Source organism: Phascolarctos cinereus, unplaced genomic scaffold, assembly GCF_003287225.1.
Source record: "Phascolarctos cinereus isolate Bilbo 61053 unplaced genomic scaffold, phaCin_HiC Scaffold_1;HRSCAF=81, whole genome shotgun sequence".
Taxonomy (NCBI): domain Eukaryota; kingdom Metazoa; phylum Chordata; class Mammalia; order Diprotodontia; family Phascolarctidae; genus Phascolarctos; species Phascolarctos cinereus.
In genome coordinates this window covers 169491078-169513148 of record NW_027555514.1, presented here as the reverse complement: position 1 = coordinate 169513148, position 22071 = coordinate 169491078, and the positions used below count along the sequence as shown (strand labels likewise).

The window sequence follows — 22071 nt, the reverse complement described above, 5'->3', positions numbered from 1 at the left end:
CCTCATCCCTTTAAAAAGGACATCCGAAGGACTCCAAACAAAACAAAACAAACCAAAAGCATCCAGGTAGATAATATCCATGACTGGGGAACTGGTGGCACTTTCTAAGCCAATTTCATGGGATCAAAGATTTAGAGCTGAAAAGGACCTTAGCATACATCTACTACAGTCCCTACTTTTACAGATGAGTAAACTGAGGACCACAGAAGGGACACAACTTCCTCAAGGTCACACAGGTAGGAAGTGACAGGTGGGCTCGGAATTCAGGTAACCTGACTCCAAATCCAAGACTCTTTCTAGGGCATAGTCTTTGGAATGCTTCTTTCATTTTGACCATAATCAAACCCTGGTATGTTCTTTAAATGCGGCTGATATGCATCACATATCCAAGCTTTCATGTTTTCTTGTTCTATATCATACCTATTATCTGTTCTTCATTTTTATGGCCAAGAAATCACATTAAAATATGCCCGTGTGAAAATTGCAGAGAAGTGCTTCCCTTCCCCAACCAGAGCCATAACCATCTTACCTTTAGGTGAGACAAGAGACATTTTGATCTCAATGAATTTCTACAAGATGGAAATCATCGCTTGCCAGTAATGACAATTTTAGTGTCACCAATATTAAAATTTAACATTACTCTTAATTCTGGTGTCTTCCCCTTGTTGATTAACTCAAATTTATTCTCTTTCCTTTCTCTCTCTGAGTCTCTCTCTCTCTCTCTCTCTCTCTCTCTCTCTCTCTCTCTCTCTCTCTCTCTCACTCACACACACACACACACACACAGACACACACACACACATTTATGCATAGGAGTTTTCATATTGTCCTCCCTAATAGACCATGAGCTCCCTGAAAGTAGGAACTGTCTTTTGCCTGTCTTTGTATCCCCAGCACTTAATATATATTAGGTGCTTAATAAATGCTTGATTGACTGACTTTACATACAAAATATATTTACCCAGATTTCTGTTTTTCCATTGTTTTTCTTGCATCTCTCTGCCAACGAGTAGAGTTCTACAGTTGTTTCAGATATCAGGTCGATGTTTTTCCCCTTCACTATGATCTGCATCACTCTCCCCTTATTGATGTGAGCATCGAAAGTGCTGTCCCAGGGTGGGTACATGGTAGGCTTCTTTTGGACATAGATTTGCCCATTTTCTGTGAAAAGAGAGACATTTAGTTTTTTTTTTCATTTTTATTAATTTATTTTTAGTTTTTAGCAATCACTTCTGTAGCTTTTGAGTTTTAAATTTTTCTCCCTCCTCCTGCCCACTTCCCTCCCCAGACAGTGTATAATCTCATATAGGCTCTACATATATATTCCTATTAAACATATTTTCACATTAGTCATGTTGTAAGGAAGAATTAGAACTAATAGGAGAAACCACAAGAAAGAGGAAACAAAATAAATCAGAAAAAAAGAGCAGATAGTATGCTTTGATCTGCTTTCAAACTCCATTGTATTTAAAGAGAAACATTTGCACGTTATTCCCTTAAACTAGATCAGTATGACATTCAGTTAAATTAAACAAGGTTTCACTGAGTGCCTGAACCATGCTCAGCATAATTTTAAAGATATAGTCCCTAACTTTGGGAAACTTCAAATCAGAGAGACAAGATTAAGCCAAAGGGCAACATGTATTCAAGTACTAGATCCATAGCAAAGCAATCAGTCTGAATAATCAATTTGGATAATTCTTGTCATAAAAATCTTGAAATCTGCAGGATCTCCTTTCCTGTATGCAGGATTGTCAGTAAATTGCTTTCCTTTTGGCATGAAGACCTGACCTGAACTAATGTTATATCTATCGGAAAAATAATTCCCATTCTACCAATTACTTGATTTGTGACCTAGAATATATTACCAAAGCTCTTTTGGTTTCGGTTTCCTGATGTGTAATAGGGAGACCATGTGGCTGACCTAGCTCACTGACAAGTGAGGAAGAATGAGTAATCGAAAAAGATTATGTATCCATTTGAAAGACACACCAGCATACTTTTGAGCTCATCATAAGCATTCTTTTATTGTGGCTTTTAAAAAGTCTTTTACAATGAGTAAATTGCCAACTATTCTACAATCTGTATTGACTACACCATCTCAGGGTAACATCGTTTAAACTTCAGGAGTATACCTTCCTTGGATAAGAGCATTTCTTCACCCAGCTGCCACCCAACCTTTGCTATCCTGTATAACACTTCAGCATGGTGATAATAGAAATGGGTGAAATTAAGAAAGAGGGCTATGGGATTACTTTTAAGATAGAGGTCCAAGTCTAGGGAAAATATAATTTAGCAAGTATAACTCTGAGTGGTAGATTCTATTAAAGAATGCAACTCAGATTGGATTAGCTACCTACAAATATCCTTCCTAGGAAACATATCCTACAATATAACTTATTTATCTATTGATTTTTTTGAACTATTTTTTTTTAACAATTTTGAGTTCCGAATTCCTACAATATAATTTAAAGATAAATTACACACAATATTGCATTGTTTGCAAATATCTTTCATCTACCTTGAATATTCTCCAGTGCCTCCTCCTTATCCTGCACAGAAGTCGAAAATTAAATCACTATTTAAATGTTGATTCTGAGTCAACATGTCAATACTTCAACCAACGATCTCTGATTTCATTATGTGGATACTGTAGTTTTTCCACTAGGGCAAACTGCAACCCCTCTAAGCCTTGATGAGCATTCTCCATGAATCTGTCACCTTATGGCCAATCTTCTGGTGACAAATCTACCTGAACTTATCTGCATAAAACACACAGCGTCTGTCTACTAGGTGATGCAGTAGACAGAGTGTGGAGATAATGTGGATCCAGAAAGACCTGAGTTCAAATTCAACCTTAGATATTTATTAGCTGTGTGACCCTGGGCAAGTTACTCAACTTTTGTCTCAGTTTCTTCAACTGTAAAATGGGGATAATAATAGTATCTATCTCCCAGAGTAGTTGTGAAGATAAAAAAAATAATTGTAAAGCACTTAGCAAGGTGCCAGGTATATCGTAGGCACTTCATAAATGCTTGTCTTCCAGAATTTGTGCTCTGCTTCTGTTGCTGTTTAGTTGCTTTAGTCATGCCCAATTCTTCATGACCCCATTTGGGGTTTTCTTGGCAGAGATGCTGGAATGGTTTGCCATTGCCTTCTCCAGCTCATTTTTACAGACTAGGAAACTGAGGCAAATAGGGTTAAGTGATTTGCCCAGAGTCACATGCCTGTAAGTGTCTGAGGCCAGATTTGATTGCAGGTCCTCCTGACTCCAGGCCCAATGCTCTAGCCACTGCACTACCTAGCTGCCCATATAACCTTTAAGAATCTGGGGTTTTATATCATGATGAGGCATTGGAATAGATTTAATGGGGATTTCTCACTTAAAGCAAATAAAAATGATACATTAAATCCTTCAAAGGAGCTGATAAAGCCAAAGATAAAATCCTCCTTGAGGGGACAGATGGCCTAAAAACATGGCCTAAAAACAAACTACTGGAATCTAAATTCCTATTGGATAGGAATCAAGTATCCTGTACAGCAATTCAATTTGACAAGTATTTATTAAGTTTCTGTTGTGTGCTAGGTTCTGAGAATACAGAGACAAAATCAAAACAATTCCTGCCTCCAAGAAGCTTACATTCTTCTTGGGGAAAACAACATGCATTTTCAAAGAAAATCTCAAATATATGCAGAGTAATTTCCCTGGAGGAGACAAGTCACTAGCACCTGTGAAGATGAGGCTAGGCTTTCTATGGCATGTGAGCTGATCTTTGAAGGAAGCCAGGGGTACTGAGAGGAAAAGGGAGCAAGGAAGTGCCTTTCTAGACATTGGGGACAGTGTGCAAAAAGTCATGGGAAATAGAATGTCGTGTATGGTAACAGTATTTGGACCAATCTGTCCAACCACTTAAGAGATAGATTGGAGGACGATGCCTTGTACTAGCTCAAGAAATAGCTGATGAATAAGATCATAGATTTGGAGTTAGAAGGGACTTACAGGCCATCAAGGCAAACTCTCCCATTTTACAGATGAGGAAACTGAGACCCAGGTAGAGGAAGGGACTTGCCTCAGTCACAGAGCCAGTAAGTGTCTGAGGTGGGACGTGAACTCAAGTTTTCCTGACTCTCAGTCCATTTCACCATCTACTCACCGTGGTGCCTCTCCAAAGTGAGGTATGCGTGAGTTTCACTAAAAATGGAAACTATAATCTAAGGGATTTATTCTAGTCCTGTCGACACACAGAGCCCGGAGAAACATAAGATATGATACTTTCAAGTGTCGATCAAAAAAGAGGAATTTTGTGAGCTGGTAAGTGATTGTTTATGTTTTATTTTCAGCAGATGTTCAAGGTTACCATTATAGGGAGGCAGGAAATAGGATTGACCCTGTGTGACCTTGGGCAAGTCATTTAACCTCAGTTTCCTTTATCTGTAACATGACAAAGTGTTTAGACCTCAGAGATGTCAAATAGGCTGGTGGCCTTTAATATTCCCAGTACAGCCTAATCAGATTAAAACATAGTTGGGAATTATTTAACAAAATTAATAAAAATACAATAGAACATATTGTTGTTGTTGAGTCATTTCAGCTGTGTCTGACTGTCCATGACCCCATTTGGGGTTTTCTTGACAGAGATACTGGAGTGGTTTGCCATTTCCTTCTCTAGCTTACTTTACAAACAGAATTAAGTGACTTTCCCAGGGTCATACAGTTAGTAAGTCTCTGAGGTTGGATTTGAACTCATGAACATGAGTCTTCCTGATTTTAAGCCCAGTGCTCCATCCACTGCACACCTAGCTGCCCCACAATAGAACATAAATAATGTTAATATGTGGTTTTCTAAATCAATATATGGCCTGAAGGGTTTAGTGGCCCTCTCCTCACCCCACTCCCCCTTTCTATTTGAGTTTGACACTAATGGATTAATTAGAGGATCTCTGAAGACCTTTTCCAGTTTTAAGTCTACATTACCAATAAAAGGTTTTTGCTTTTATTACCTTTTAGCTTCTTCTCTCTTTCTTCTCAAACCATTCACTATCAAAACAACACCAACAAAAACACTTCAAAGCAGAGTTTTATACTCATTCACTTTTCTAAAAATGTCGAACACCAACCTGAGATTAACTGTTACCCAAGAAAGAATAAGAGAATTCAGAAATCTTTACTATTTTATTTTGAAGCCTCATACTCTTAGAGTCTAAATACCAGCTTGACCCTCCACACTCTCCTGTCCTTTCCTGGGACTCTTCCATCAGCTACTTCCCTGCCAAGGCCTGACCTATCATGGAAAATATGGTCCCATAGCCTGATGTGTCTTGAGGCCAGGGAATACTAGTTTAATCTCAGTGTGATCTTGTACTAGGTCTAGGAAAAAAAAAAAGGGCCTTCAACAACTTCACAAGTTAACCTTTCAGAAAAGAAAAGTTTCCTTTTTTTCTAGCAAGGTTCCTTGATCCACACCACTGATTAGATCAAGTTCAAACACTGGGCCAAAGAGAAATCCCCCCCCCCCCCCCCGGAGGCAAATGTCAGTGAGACCTGTGGTTATAAAGGGAACTAGATCCAGGAGGCTCATTAGGTCAAAAGCTGATTTGAAAAAGGCAGGCATTTTACATTTCAAAGACTTCAGGGACATCTGAAAGGTTTTCATTTAGGAGCAGCTATATACTCACTTCTGGGGTAGTTAGGTGGCTGTATCAAAGACCAGACCAGAAGAAAACTCAGCTGGGATTACAGGCAAAGCAATGGCTAACAATCCATTTCCTTCAGTTTGGGTGGGTTGAAAGTGACTGCTACAACGCCATCCTCCCTGAAGCAAGCAACTTTTCATTTTGGAGCACATCAGAAAACAAAGTCTTTCTAGAATTTGCACCTAGGGAATCCTGTCTAGGGCATACTTAGCTAGGGTTTCCCAAATGCAAAGTTTCGAGTAGTGCCACATCAGCTCCTAATCTGAAGACTTTCTGCTACTTATTACCAAGGTGATTTTAGGCAAATCTCTTAATCTCAGAAAGCCTCAGTTTCCCCATCTATAAAATGAAGGGGTCAGACTAGATGGCTCCTTCCCATTTTAAACTTGTGATTCTGTTGTCATGAAAGAAAAAAAGAATCACGAAAGATTTATTGTAGGCTGACACCAGTGAGTCCTTGTCAGTGTAAGCTCCCAAAATCACGCCTGCTGATGTGAGAAATAAAAACAGTGTAATAATGAAAGGACGTTAGTCTGCAAAGGGCTTAGGCTTAAAGTTCAGGGGACGTTGCATTGAAATGGACCTTAGGGATCCTACACTTTGAAAACCTCATTTTATAAATGAGGAATCTGAGGTCCACATTCTCCCAGACTTGCTTCAGCTCACAGAAGCAGTAAAGGGGAGGGGGCTATCTCAGACTCCAAAGTCAATGTTCTTTCCACTATGGCATGCTGCCTCCCCTTTCTGGCTCAAAACAACATAAGATTTAGGTTGGAATGGGGTAGCAAAGACCTAACAGGGATGGAGACTGATGGATGTGATGATGAAGAGAATTCAGGTTTCCCACAACTAACCAAACAGCATTTTGGACATTGTGTTCTCCAGTTAGAATGGAGGTCCCTTGGGAATATGATTTGTTTAATTGTTTCTACTTGGATGCTCTGCACTTAGCATGGTTCTTAATGAATACTTGTTGATTGATTATGCCCACAAAAGGAATCTTAACATCATAGTTACATTTCACACACACACATAGACACACTCTCACACATTTGAGGCTCAGGTCACACATGATTCATTCTCTTTCTTTCTTTCTTTCTTTCTTTCTTTCTTTCTTTCTTTCTTTCTTTCTTTCTTTCTTTCTTTCTTTCTTTCTTTCTTTCTTTCTTTCTTTCTTTCTTTCTTTCTTTCTTTCTTTCTTTCTTTCTTTTCTTTTCTTTTCTTTCTTTCCTTTTTTTTACTTTTGCCAAGGCAGTCGAGGTTAAGTGACTTGCCTAGGGTCATACAGCTAGTAAATGTCAAGTGTCTGAGGTAGGATTTGAACTCAGGTCCTCCTGACTCCAAGGCTGGAGCTCTATCCACTGCACCATTTAACTGCCCCTGCACGTGATTATTTTTTGTCAGAACTCATATATCCGATAAATAAATACAAATTTGGAGTTGGAAGTGACCTCAGAGGCTGTCTAGCCCATCTTAACTTATTTTAAAGATGAGGAAACTGAGGCTAAGGAGGTTGAGTGACATCCAGATAGGGAAAGGTTCTGTCTTTATACATCTTCCCAAAGTCATATAAACAGTCTACTCAAACAGAATGAAAGAAATTGGACTGGTGTAAATAGCCAGACCAGACAATTTAGGTCACCAATCCCACCCCAACTTAAAAAAAAAATTAAAAATTAAAAAAAATAAAAACAAACAAACAAACAAAAAGTCCTCTGCTACTTCTCCAACAGAATTTCCATGAACCTCCTTCTCCTCTTGGCTTTGTCTGTAGACATTGTCAGGGAAATTCTAAGGCAGAAAGAGAATTTATAATAAATGGAGGCAGCACACCATAGTGAAAATAACCCTAGAACGGGAGTTGGATGACTTGATAACTAGTCTTGACTATGCCACTAATTAACTGGATGATTTTTGTTATTACTTTACCTCTTTATGCCTTGGTTCCCCCATCTCGGGCAAGTTGAACTCTGATATCACTTCCAGTTTTGAAATGCCATGGTTCTATGAATGCCTGTGCCCTGGTCATGCCACAGAGTTGGCCTCGAGAGCCCTCTTGCCCCAGAGCTGCCTCCTCTTCCTCCCTCCCCTTGAATAAGCTATTCCGGTCGCTTACCTGATTCAACAGATTCTTTGACAAGCACCGCGCAGTAAGGGCTGACCACTTCTCCCTGACACGGCTGATAAGGCCCACTGTCAAAGTTGGACAAACCAATTCGAAGAAAAGGCGACATGACAGCTCCTTGAGAAAGGAAAAGACAAAGACTATTTCAGGGCTCTCAAACTTATTCCCACCCCCACCCACCCTAGGCCAGTGCCTTATCACTGACAGCCAGAGCCAAATGGAGCCGATAATCCATCCGAGCAGGCAATCACTTTTCATTTCCCCTTCTGCAAGACATATTTTGTTGGTCTAACACAAAGCCACAATGCCACACACAGCTGGGGACTAGTATTTCTTTGTTTAGCCCTGGATAGCAGGTTACTGGGATGCTTCCGAAAGGACACTTTCAGCTCAGTGGGGACAATAACCTCATGGGATTATGGCTGCCCATGATAAAAACAGCATTTCAGTGGCTGAACCGCTTGGGATATTGATCTTTTTGCCATGTCATTTCTTTCTTCAGTCAGCATTCGAGTATACACTCAGGAAACAGACGGTAAGAAGAAAATGAGTTTAGGAAGTGCCTACTGACTTGAAATGTACATGTAAACATGATACCACATCATTTTTGCATGACCTATTTACGTACTCGGTGGAACAGGTTCCAGGAATTCAGTGACTAATCATAGCTAGCTTTTATATAGCTCCTTGAGATGGGCAGAGTGCTTTGCAAATATCTCATTTTACCATAATAACAACCCTGGGAGGTTTAGATGCTATTATTATTATTATTATTATTATTATTATTATTATTATTATTCCCATTTTACAGATGAGGAAACTGAAGTACACAGAAGTTAGAATAACTCACCCAGTGTTACACAGCTAGTAAGTGTCTGAGAGCAGATCTGAACCGAGGTCTTCCTGACATCCAAGTGCCATGCTCTGTGCTCCCTATTCATATCATATTGGAAACACTTTCTTCCTAACTCTTTAAAATGGAGTTTCTCTATGGACAAAGTGAAATGCTTAAAGATCTGAAGTCAAAGGACATCATAAAATGAAACATCTGAAAATGGAGGACATCATAAGAATCCAAGGCTCATCAAAAGTTTCATGAATGCTAAGTAACCAAAAATACTCCTTTCCCATAGATATAAATCAACTCTCCAAATGTTGTTTGGATTAGTATATGGCTATTAATTAGTACATGGACTCCCAGGAATTCGGTCCCAGATTGCTACATACCTCCCTGTATGACCTTGTCAAGAAACATGATTTCTCTTAACCTTCACCAGTTTTGGCCCCATGTTATTAGTCGAGTGCATTTTATTTCTGTGTGGTCCTTCCTCTATTTTCAGTTGTTTTTTGAGTTGTGCTTTGGTAAATACACGGGAGTGGTTTGCTATTTCCTTCTCTAGCTCATTCTACAGATGAGGAAACTGAGGAAAACAGGGATAAGTGACTTGCCCAGGGTCACATAGCTAGTAAGTGTCTGAGGCCAGATTTAGACTCAGGAAGATGAGTTTTACTGATTCCCAGCCTGGCATTCAATCCACTGCCTCACCTAGCTACCCTGTCCTTCTTCTGTATCTATACCTAAAATAATCATTGGATGTTTAGTGGGGGAAAAGTCACTCCTTTCTTTTCTCTCCCTTCTGGAAATTTGTCCTCTAGGTAACTCTAGTGACTCTCTTTTACTTCCAGGATCCAATATAAAATCTTCTACTTCGCTTTTAAAGTCCTTAATAATCTGCCCTTCCTCCATGCTGTTTCAGTTGTCATATATCCAAATACTCTATGATTTAGGGACTCTGTCCTCCTTGCTGTTCTTCACACAAGACTCCCATCTCCTGACTCTATGCATTTTCACTATGTATCCCCTATGCCTGGGATGTTCTCCCTCCTTGTCTCCATCTCCTGGCTTCCTTGGCTTCCTTTGAGTTTCAGCTAAAATGCCACCTCCTGAATGAAGCCTTTCCTGGTCCCTCTTCATGCTAGTATCTTCTCTCTAACATCATCTCTAATTTATCTTGTCTGTCCCTAGTTGTTTGCATGTGTCTCTCTAATTAGACTGTAAGTTTCTTGAGGACAGGTATTTTGGCCTTTCTTTATATCCCCAGTGCTTAGGACAATGTCTGAAACATAGTAGGAGCTTAATAAGTGCTTCTTGACTTGACCCAATGCATGCCTTCCAAGGATACCTTTCCTCAACTCTCGTTATAGTCAAAGACAATAATAGCTGCCCATTTAACTCATTCTCCACCTTCACGTAAACAGAGAAGATTAAGAATAATCATATTTTAGGATTATAAATAGAGGAGCAATAACTAGAAACTTGGGCACTCCAAAGAAAATTTCACAAAGGGCTTCTCTTGCCTTTTGTTACCTGCAAAAGAGATAAGGACCTATGTGATAATGAAAAAATGAGAGCTAGAAGCTAACATCTATATAATACTTTAAGGTTGGTAAAGTATCTTCCATGGGTTATCTCATTTAATCTTCACCACAATCCAATTATCCCCATTTTGCAAATGATGAAACTAAAACTGAGTGAGGTTAAGTCCAGGTCATGTCCTCTTTCTGCTACACCCCTAAAAAAGTTCAAGAGTTGCAATCAGAAGGCTTGGGTTCCAATCACATCTCTTAATACATACTACCCTTGTGACCCTGGACAAGTCATTTAACCTCTGCACATCAGTTTCATCATCAGGAGCATGTTTCCTCATTTGTAAAACAGGTATAATATTAACACCTATCTTCCAGGGTTGTTGTGAGGATGAAATAAGATAATACTTGTGAAGTGCTCCGCAAACCAAAACATGTCATGAGTTGTTTGAGTTGTGTCTAACTCCTTGTGACCAAATTTGGGATTTTCTTGGCAAAGACACTGGAATGGTTTGCCATTTCCTTCTCCAGCTTATTTTACAAATGAGGAAACTGAGGCAAACAGTGTGAAATTACTTGCCTAAGGTCACACGGCTAGTAAGTGTCTAAGGCCAGGTTTGAACTCAGAAAGATGAGTCTTCCTGACTCCAGACCTGGTACTCTATTCATTGTACCATCTAGCTGTCCCTAAAAGTGACAAAAATGCTAATTATTATTTTTTCATTATACGGGTTGGTTGTGTGACAAGTATTTTATAAACCTTAAAATGCTATAAATTGGGAGTTGTCAACAGTTGCCCTGTAATTCAGGGGCTACTTGAGCAGTATCTTTACCAATGGAGCAAGAAAGAGATGGTCACACGTTGCCATGTTCACGAGTAATACCCTCAGATGAGTAGCATGTACTCTCTAAGAGCCACCTACAGGCACTGGGAAGTTAAGCGAGCCATCCAAGGTCCTACAGTCAGCACCAGTCAGAGGCTGCACCTGAGTCCAGGTTCTCCTGATTCCAAGGCTGCCTGGCAATTGGTCTAGTTATACATTTAGAAGGTTTCACTGAAGTAGGAATTGTACGCAAGTATGGGCTTTGGTGGGACCATACTCTCTGATGATACAAAGTTGAATTAATAGTCCTGTGACGTCTGTGTCTGGTATTCATTCAGCTCATCAGCCTTCAAGTACTTCAGGGACTGCTTAGCTATTTGCCAATCTTGAAGCTAAAATAAATCCAAAGCAATTCTTCCATCTATTCCTTAAGGGAAAATTACACCAATCCAAGATATGGTCTTTTAATCAGGTAGGTCATTACTCCACAGCTTAATACAAACCATTAGGAAGCAGCCCTCATCTGTTGCCACATTTGGGACTTTTAGGAAAAGCGTTTCTTTAATAAATCCTTGAAACAGACTCAAATACTGGAGCTGCTATTTATTTGTAGGTCCTTGTATGACAGTGACCTTTACCCAAACTATGCTTTGACATTTCAGGATGTGCTCCTAATTGGGCAATCTCAGCTCATGATTGACATGGGGAAATCCTGGCCTTAGAATAGCAGGGAACATCTAGGGTTACCAAGGGCTTAAATTACTATGCATGCGAGCATGCTTCTGATATCATCACCCCCCCTCCCTGCAACTTGAATTGGCTGGCTTACTTGACTTCCAGTTCTATCTCTAGAGTTTAACAATCATCACTGACCCATCAGTTCACCAAACTCATTGATAGAATTACTTGACCACCGCATAAACATTTTATTAATCTCAATTCTACATCTGCCCCTTACTTTAGTACTTGTCTCTTTGTCTTTAAATGTGGCATAGGATCTGATGTGCATTTTGAGATCTGAGAAGGGAGAGACCTCTTCATTTTGCTTTGTAAACTGGTTAATAATAAATGCTTCTTGATAATGGATATAATACTTTGACAACTGTGATTACATCTGCTGGGGCGCTTCCTTGACTGACAATGATCAAAACCCTTCCAGGACTTGGGAGATGATGGCTATATAAAGGTACATTTATAAAGCGCTTGAGGGTTTACAAAGCCCTTTTCTTAAAAGAGCTTTGTGAGGTAGCTAATACAAATGTCATTTTGATATAATATTGACTTCTCTATCTTTTGAGATTTTGCATCTTAAATCGACAATGTTTATTTCTATTTTAAGAAAAATATTTTAACAAAAAATTTAAGATTTTGAAACTCCCTTTTTAGTTGAAAGGAACTCAAAGCATTGATTCTTATTTACTCAGCACCACAGAGAATTAAACATACATAAGTGAAAATTTATATCTCTAGAAATTAAGATCTAAAATGGGGGCTCATAACCTTTTTTGTTTCATGGTATCCTTTGAATGAATACATAAATAAAGCATTTAGTAAGAGCTTACTATGTACAAAGCCCTGGGCTAGTCACTGGGGATACAAACAGAAAAGAATGATGGTCTCTACTTTCATGTAGTTCATATTGCATAACACATATGGAAAGCTGTGGCTTCAAATCAGATGGAAACATCTCATGATCTTTAGGGTGAAGCAGCAAAGCAGATGGTAATGCCTCTTCTTTAAAGTCATTTTCACTGATAAAATCATACCAGTTTCTGATGTTGAACCATTTGACAGTGCCAAGACTTTGATAACTTTCTTTTCTAGGTCTTCAATAGATGTGGCTCTAATACTTGTAGGAAAAGTAGCGAGGCTGCATCTCTACGTAGATAACAGTTGCCAATGTTGGGATGGAAGCATCGCTCTTCCAAGGCTATTGGATTCAGGGTCCTAGATAGTGTCCATCAGGGTGTGATGGGAAATGGTGGTCAAGTTAGTGGTGGCAGTTTGACTTGCCTTGCTTTGGCAGTGTGGTAGGGCTTAAGGACTCCTCAAAACAATGTTTTTAATTGCAGAAAAAATGTAGGATTACAAAGGAAGCCAATTACATTGAACTAGTTATCAAAATATTTAAAAAAGTCACAGACCCTAGAACCCCTGATCTAAAGAGAAAGATAAGCTTATCAGAGATTTTATCAATACATACTCCACTCAGTTTCATCTATATAGTGGAGATAACAGTAGCACCTACCTCATGGAATTGTCATGAGGATCAAATGGCGATAATACAAGCAAGGTGCTTTGCCTCTATGTCAGAACAATTCTTTGTCTTAGGTGGTTTAATTAGTTGGTACACTGAAAAAAAAATCTTTAGCTGGTGGCCAACCATCTGGTAGGGGCTTATAAAGGAAGATCAGATGACTGACACAGATGATCACTGGGGGGCATGTTGAAAGCCTTCCAGCTGTGGAGGACCTGCCAGAGCTTATATTCTGCTGCCAAAGAGTTTTGGGACCCAGGATCACTTCCAGGCCGTGATGAGACATCAGGGGATTTTGCTGGAGGTGACTAAGCAAGGGTGCACTGGTAAATGTTCAACAACTGGCTTCTTCCTCCCCTCCCCCACGTATGCATGACACATTTAATTTTAATTAGCATTAATATTTTCTCCATCACTTTTCTAAGTCTAGACAATCAACAAACAAATCAATCCTTGATTTGCAGCGTTTGCTGATTTCTGAGGTGTAAATGCTAACACTGAAAATTTAACACTCATCTGTCCCCAGGCAGTAGGAGTTGGCTCTAGCACACCACTGTGACTAAACATTTCACAAATACGTTGTTACTTATGCAGGTATTCAGAACCTTAATGCTGATAACCAATTCATGAAACAAGCATTATAGTAGAAAGGAGACAGTAATGGAAAGCCATTAGATCTTGGTTTCTAGTCCCCTGGTTAACTATGTGATCTTGGACAAATCAATGAGCCTCAGTTTCCTCATCTGTAAAATTAGAGGATCAGAGTAGAAAAACTGGTCTCTTAGAGTTCTAAGTTCTGCAATTCTTTGATCTTTCTCTTCAGTCAGTTTTGCATATAGTAGGGCTGAAGGGAAGGAAAAGGAGGATATTTCCCTAAATAATAAAATGCTTGTGGCAGAGCAGCATGTATCAATCAAGGATAAAACTTCCTTTTCCCCATGTGTTTCTAATCTTTGGAAGATCTCTGCCTTTCTGTTAATGTCCTCAGTTAATTCTCTCTGTAGTGGTGTATATGGGAGGTGGGTGGGAGGGGGACAGTTAATGCTGTGGGTTCACCTATACTTCCCATTCATTGTAATTTGGGGTAGGTTCCCCAAACCCAAGTCTCAAATTAAGTGTCCTGTTTAGTTCATTCCCAAAGCTACTCCTCGTTTTTTCTCCTCCTGAAAGTTCAAAAGTCTTTACAGGATCATTTATTCTCACAAATTAAAAAAAAAAACCCAAAACAAAATCAGTGCTTTTGCATTGCATACTCACAGAATCACAAAATCATTGAAATGAAAGAGATCTCAGAGGTCAGCAAGAACAGCCTCATAGCTGAACAGGAATCTTTTCTAACAAATGGTCATTCTGCCTTTACTTGAAGACTTTCAATGAATAAAGAATACTCTAATGTTTTCTGAGTCAGTCCATTACACTTTTGGACAGTTCTAATTGTTTGGAAGCTTTTACTTATATTAAGATGAAATCTGCCTCTCAATGTTCAACTCAGTGTTAACTATGTGAATCTTCAGTGTCTTCAGACGCTGGAAATACAATGGCAAATAAAACAACAAAAAACAAACAAAAAACCGTCAATCCCACCTCCCCCTGCAAAAATAATTCCCAAAACCAAACTTACGTTCTATTTGTGAAGGACAACATACACATCTAAGAAATTACAAAACAATTTGAGGAGCAGGAAAGTGACATGGATAGAATGATGTCTTACAAAGGTATTTTTATTGACCCTGGAGGATGGACTAGATACAGGGAAATGAATTATGGAGTTATTATGATAACCCAGGAAAGAATTGTCAAGGATCTGAATTAGGATGGTGGATGATCATTTGTTTAATATGCTGGAGAAGGGATTCTTATGGATTGTCTTAGATGGACTATGAGGTCCTCTCAACTCTGAGATTCTGTGATCCTATGTCTGAGGAGTGAGAAGGTTACAGATACAAGAGCTATCACTGCAGGTTGGAAATGTAAGACTTGGCAAATGATAGGATTTGGGGAGTACAGGAAAGGTAAGAGTGGAGGAGATTCTGAGGCTACAAATAATCAATGATGAGGTGGGGTCATCAACAAAAGAATGGAAATTTGGAGGATGCACAGATAGGGAAGAGGGAAAAGAGTCACCTTCATTTTGTATATGTTGAGTTTGAAATGTTTATAGGAAATGCAAAGAGGAAGTTCAAAACAGCCATTGAAAGGGGCAAAATAGATCATGGAAGAATAAAAGGATCATTGAGCAGCAGTGAGAATCCAGTGTAGATTGGACAACATAATTATATAGTGGACTACTTAGTGCACAGCATTGTATGATTTCAAACAGGAAGCTTCCAAGACACAGAAGCATCAACTCAGACTTTGCCTTTCACTAGCAGTACTATGAGTTATACAGCCTATGTAGTTTCAGGGTGAAGAGTTGACTCCCTTGGGTCCGAACTCTTTTCTAAGGTAGTGTTATAAGTTGATTGTATAGGTTCCTTGGGGATGTGGAATTCAGAGACAGGTGGGTTACTTGACCCTCTAGCAACCTTAAATGCTTTCCCCTTTCATGAGGTGCTGAAACTCTTAAGTCCTGGGATAAGAAGAATACCTGAGATGGCATGGGAATTGTCTTAGTTGTCTTGGCTATATATGCACTCAGTTGAAGTAAAACTTATCCAATATTTAACATTTTGTTAGCCCGATTGCTAACATGAGAACTCCAGACTCTTTTCTTTTGCTATGGAGACGTAGATACTGGTCAAATCCTTCTATTAATAGAAGCTAGCCAGAGTAGGGAATAAAACAGTTCAAATTTCAATGCCCTCAGGGGAAATTCAGGATGGGTACATCTACCAAAATTAAATAACGTAATAGGCACTACACAGACCATTTCAAGGGGAAGGATAATGGGATTTGTTTTACTTGAGTTTGAGATGTCTATGGGACATCCAGTAAGAAATACACAGTAGGCAATTGGTGATTCAGAAGTGGACTGGGGTGATGGTAGAGTGACTGCAAGTCACAGTAAGGATAAATAACTAGTTTAGGAAGGCCAAGGCAGAGAGAGACATGGAGAGATAAGCGATTATAATCAGAGGAATTGCAGAGTTCTGGACTATAGGAATAATGAGATCCAGAGGATGAGCTAACCATCCCTATGTGTGGCTGAGGTAGAGTAGAAGTGTTAGTAAGGAGAATGATTTGAGTGGTCAGAGTTTTGAGGGGACATCAAAGTACATAACCCAATTTATCCAGAATACAAAATGTGTGAATGGATATAAAGGGAATGAGTCTGGGAAAGTAGACTGAAACCATATTATGATAAGTGTTAAATGGCTAGTTGAAGCATAAGTATTCAGATCTCAAATTTGATACTTACTATCTGCAAGTCACTTAAGTAACCTAGACTTGAATATCCTTAGCTGTAAAATGAATGGACTGGTCAGAATGACCTCAGAGATTCCAATAAGTCAATCAAATCTGTCATTCTAGAGCTAATAGGAGCAATTAAAGGTAGAGACATGGTCAGACCTATGATTTAGGAATAATATTTTCACACCTATGGGGAGGATGAATTAGAGAAAAGAGAGACAGGAAGCAGGATAAGTAATTAAGAGGCAATTAAAATAGCCCAGGCAAGAAGTGTTGAAGCCCTGAATCAGTGTGTTGGTCATGAGAATAAATAGAAGACGATGTATATGAGAGATGTTGCAGAAATACACGTTATGGGGGCAGCAAGGTGGTGCAGTGGATAGAGCACTGGCACTGAAGTCAGGAGTGCCTGAGTTCAAATCCAGCCTCAGACCAAACACTTGACACTTACTAGCTGTGTGACCCTGGGCAAGTCACTTAACCCCAATTGCCTAAAAACAAAAACAAAAACAGAAATACACGTTATGGGACTTGGAAACTGACTGGATATAGTGGAGTCGAAAGAAGTGAGGATAACTCTTGTAAGCTTGTTAAGAATAGGGGTTTTTCATTCTTTGTATCTGAATCCTAGTGCCTAGCACAATGTCTAGAGCAAAATAGGTTCTTTTTAAAATTTATTTTTTGGTTACATTTTAAGTTCCAAACTTAACTGCCACCCCCTCCTCACCCTGCACTAGATTTTTATATATACATATATGTATTTATAAATATATATATATGAATAAATTATATTTATAATATATGTAAAACCACACTATACATACTTCTATTTATCAGGGTTTTTTTTGGAAATGGATTGCTTCTTGCTTTATAAAGTCCTTTGTATTTGGCCTAAGTAGGTTCTTAATAAATGTTTGTTGATTGATTGATTGATTTTGAAGGTTAAATTTCCTTCTCTGACTATAAATTCCCATCTCTTTATCTTTTCCATTCACTAAATTTCTCCTTCACCCTCTCCATGACCTCCATTCCTTTAACCCAATGCTATTTTCTTAGACTTTTACTTTCACAATGGCTTCTTTCCCCCACCATACTTAGTCTTGATCTCATAATCTACCAGATCTAGTACCTAAAATTCCATTCCCTTTCTTCCATTCTCTCATCAGTGCTTGATAATCATTGTTGAATAATCATCGAAATGTGATTTCACTGTGGAGCATCACATCATTGGACTAATTCATGAACTCATGTCACCCACAAAGTTATGATGCATAACTTTGGCTAGGCCAAGGCTGCTGTTCTATTATCCTTCTGCCCTACTCTAATTGGCTGCCTTTCCTATTCTACACACTGACTGTTCCACATATTTTCCTCCTTCAGAACCTCAAACTGTCCCCTATACTCTATCCCTATGGCCACCAACCTAATGTAGGACCTCCATGCTACCTGCTTGATCTATTGTAAAAAAAAAAATCCTTCATAGATCTGTCTCCACTCCCATCAACACTTCACATTGTTGACAGATTAATCTTTATTCATGGATCTAGTCATCACACTCTTCTTCTCAAAAGTCATGAGTGGATTGACAGTTTCTCCAGAATAATGGTTCTCCCAAACCATTTTCCCCAGCATTCAAGGTCCCCCATAGTCTGGGATCACTCACCTTTTCAGAATTATCTCCTATTAATTTCCTTATAAATACTCTGTACTAGATTTGGTCAAACTGGACTCCCCTTTCCTTTGAGCATATAGGTGCTTAAGTCTGATTGGAACACTACCTTCTAAGGGAAGCTTTCCCTTAAATACAGTTGGTAATTGGCTTATTTCTCCACTGCTTTATACCCCTCTAATATTATGTAATATTTTAGATTGTGGCTATAGGGTGTTTGTGTCTTATGCCACTGGCTTGGACTATACACTCTGTGAGGGAGAGGATTATTGTTTTGCTTAAAATTTATACCTCTAATTTTTAATGCTGTCTCCTTCACATATTTAAGAAATGTTTGTCAAACTAACAAATGAATGGAATAGAATAATTTCACCTATGTGTGAAAGCACTGTGAACACAAAGGAGAATTTTGGGCTAGGACTTGTGCCATCAATTTTACCCTCTTTTCTCCACCTTCTATATAGCTTTTGAAGTGATATTCTTAAAGTACACATTTGACCACCTGTAAAATGGGGATAAGAGAACTTACCTTACAAGGTTGTTGTGATATGCAAATAAGGAACTTATAAAGTGTTTTGTAAGTCTTAGAGTGCTATATAAGTGCTCTCTCTTACTAAATAATTAGCAGTGATTAATATGCCGATACTACCAACAATCTACATTTATATAGAGTTTTATAATTTACAGAGAAAGAAAGAAGTGAAAGTTTTCATTCAATTGCATTTCCCTTTAGCCAACTGGATATTTCAGATAACATACCTTTGTACTATCTTCAAAATATAGCTTGAATCTAAAATGTTTTAGAGTCATAGGGCTTATGATGAAATAACTCTTTCCTTACTATATCTGGAATTTCATGCTATTGTCGCACAGTTAAACTATTATGATATTATGATGTTGAAGGAAGCAATGGTAAAGTTGAAAAAGTATTGAATTTCCAAGTCAAGAGAGACACCTGCTAGCTATGTAACTGTGGGTAAATTACATCCTCTCTCAGAACTTATAGAACCTCCCTTAGGATTGTTCTGAAGATCAAATGTGATAATGCATGTCAAATATTTTGTAAACCTTAAATAGCAACTAGTATTTATATAGCACCTTAAGATTTTCAAAGCATTTTACAAACACTATTTCATTTTATCCTCACAATAACTCTAGAGCTATGCCTTATTGTTGTTCCCATTTTGCAGATGTGGAAACTGAGGCAGACAATGGTTAAATGACTTGCTGGGGTCATGCAGTCTGTAAGTGTAAGAGGCTGGGTTTGAACCTGAGTCTTCTGAACTCCAGGTCCAGAGCTCTATCCACTGTGCCACCTAGTTGTCTATATAAATGCCAGCTTGTCAGCTGCGGTAAAAATAAGATGAGAATTTTTTTTGGGGGGGTTAGGGAAGAGGACAGTAAGGAGTTAATCTGTAGTTACCCACTCCCTTCAGGAAATAGAGTAGGAGAGTAATCTGGTAGCTTGAGTTCTTGGAAAAGGTGAATGCCAATTAGACCCAGGGATGTATCTTATTTCAATTTTGCCAGAGGGACAAAGAATGTGGCAGGAGGTGCAAAGAGTAAGGAAGGGTAGCTTTCCTTTGAATCCCAAAAGAAAGGCATGGTTCTAAATGGTAGGGGGAAAAATAATGATTGTCTTTGGACACTTATCATGGCACAGTACCATTTGGAGCCCACGGTTAGGATTGCAATTAGTTTTCATCTCAAGGAGAAACTAGCCTTAACTGTGTGACCTCAGGGAAGTTGGTTAACTTCTCTTGACCTCAGTTTCCTCATCTGCAAAATGAAAGTTTCTAGCTCTGACGTTCTAGGATTCTGTGGTTGGATGGGGAGCGTGTACAGAGCCTTCACATTCCCTTTTCCTTATGCACCATGGGACCCATTTTCCCTATTAAAAACCAATGTTACAATTGGTAGTTAGAATAACCTTCTTTAACCCATACTACATATGGCATAATTGCTATGGTATTGTTTTTTCTCCTGTCATTTCCCCTAGATTTCTGTTTTATTTTGTTATGAAACTGGTTGGATTTCCCTCTGTAATCTCTTCCCTTCCTCTTACAGAGAGCCACCCCTTAAAAAAAGAGGAAGGAGGAAAAAAATCAGCAAAACCAATTAATACATCAAAAAAAAAAATCTGACATTGTATACAATGCTCTGCACTCATGGAACCCTCAGTGCTGAATAGAAATGGGAGAAAGTATCTTCTATCTCTTCTTTGAGGCCAACTTCTTTATAGTTTCATAACTTCATTTTAAAAATTGTTTTATGATTGTTATTTTTTCCATTTATATCATATTTATATATTGTTTTCTTGGTTCTACTAACTTCGCTTTGTGGCAGCTCATGAAAGTTTTCATTAAAGCCCTTCCATTTTTCTTTGAATTCATCATGTTCATCATTTCTTATGCACAATAATAATCCATTACATTTATGTATTACAATTAGTTTAGCCATTCCCCAAAAGGTGGGCATCTACTTTGTTTATAGTTCTTTGATACCAGAAAATTTGCTGCTATAAATATTTTGGTGTAAAAAGAGCCTTTCTTTTTGTCAGTGACCTCATTAGAGTATATGCTTAGCAGTGGAATCTCCAAGTTATTTTAGGCACTTTGCCTAATTCCAAATCACTGCCTAGAATGGCCATACTAATTCTTAGTGCCTGTCTTTCCACAACCCCTCCAACATTGACTAATACCATTTCTGTCATCTTTGTCAATTTTGCTGGATATGAGGTGAAACTTCAGGGTTCCTGTGATTTGTATTACTCTTATTATTAATGATTTGAAGCATTCTTTCACACAGTTGTTTACAGTTTGCAATTCTTTTGAGAACTCTATGCTTATTTTCAGTGACCATTTGTCAATTTGGGAATAGCTTTTGATCTCATATATTTGTATTAGTTGTTATTAACTCATGGTTTTCATTAAGAATTCAAATCCTATCCATAGCTATCAAATGTAAATGATCTGCTTCTCTTATAATTTTATAGTATAGCATGATTTCTAATATTCAGGCTGTATATAGCCAGTTTTGGATTTATTGTGGAGTATGACATTGTGGTATTATTTCTTGTTTTTTCATTGCCCAGGTACAGTGTTTCTATAAATTATTCCTTTGGAAGTTGGATTGTTATAGTTATATCTACAGAATAATTGGACAAAATTATCATGTTTTCTCTGTTGATGAGGAGTAGTGACGAACATTAACATATCTCGAAAATTTCTTCTTTTATATCTGTAAAAGTGTTTTGTGATTGCTTGATATTTTGGTAGATTAAGTCGCAGATATTTAATACATTTTGTTATCTTAAATGGAAATTTCTTTCTTTCTTTTTTTTAAACTAGCTTTTCCTCTTGGTTTTTATTGGTAATAAATAGAAAAGGTGATTTTTAAATATAAATTTATTTTGTATCCTGCTACTTTACCAAAACTCTGTTAATTATCTTGACTTTTTTTCATTGTTACTCTGGGGTTCTTTAAGTAGACAATCATATTATCTACAACTAGAAACCATTTTGCATTCTTAGCAGGCATTAGCTATATATTTCTAATACCATGTCAAATAATAGTGGAGACAGTGAGCGTCTTTTTTATTTTTTTAATTCCTAATCTGACTGGGAAAATTTCAGATATTTTTCTATTACAACTAATGCTATAATGAAGATAAGTACTTTAATCCCACTGCTTTTTAGGTTTGTTTTTTAAACAGTATGCTTTATAATTGTCCAAAAGCTTTTTTTGTATCTATTAGTATATTGAGATTTTATCCTTTTTATTG

At 38.1% G+C, this 22071-nt stretch overlaps 1 protein-coding gene across 4 annotated transcripts in view; it reads right to left on the bottom strand.

Moving 5' to 3' along the window:
• Positions 1–22071, bottom strand: part of PRKCQ (protein kinase C theta) — a 195683-nt gene that overhangs the window by 124608 nt on the left and 49004 nt on the right. Inside the window, exons 1-3 of one of the 4 annotated variants that reach the window (XM_020965052.2) lie at positions 8227–8363; positions 7811–7936; positions 962–1161 (exon numbers count right to left, since the gene is read on the bottom strand). In XM_020965052.2, the coding sequence (XP_020820711.1) occupies positions 962–1161; positions 7811–7928 (318 nt within the window). In that variant the 5' untranslated portion in view covers positions 7929–7936; positions 8227–8363. Of the gene's footprint in view, positions 1–961; positions 1162–7810; positions 7937–8024; positions 8174–8226; positions 8364–22071 lie in introns of those variants that run through there. The other 3 variants (XM_020965051.2, XM_020965050.2, XM_020965054.1) reach the window with 3 other exon arrangements.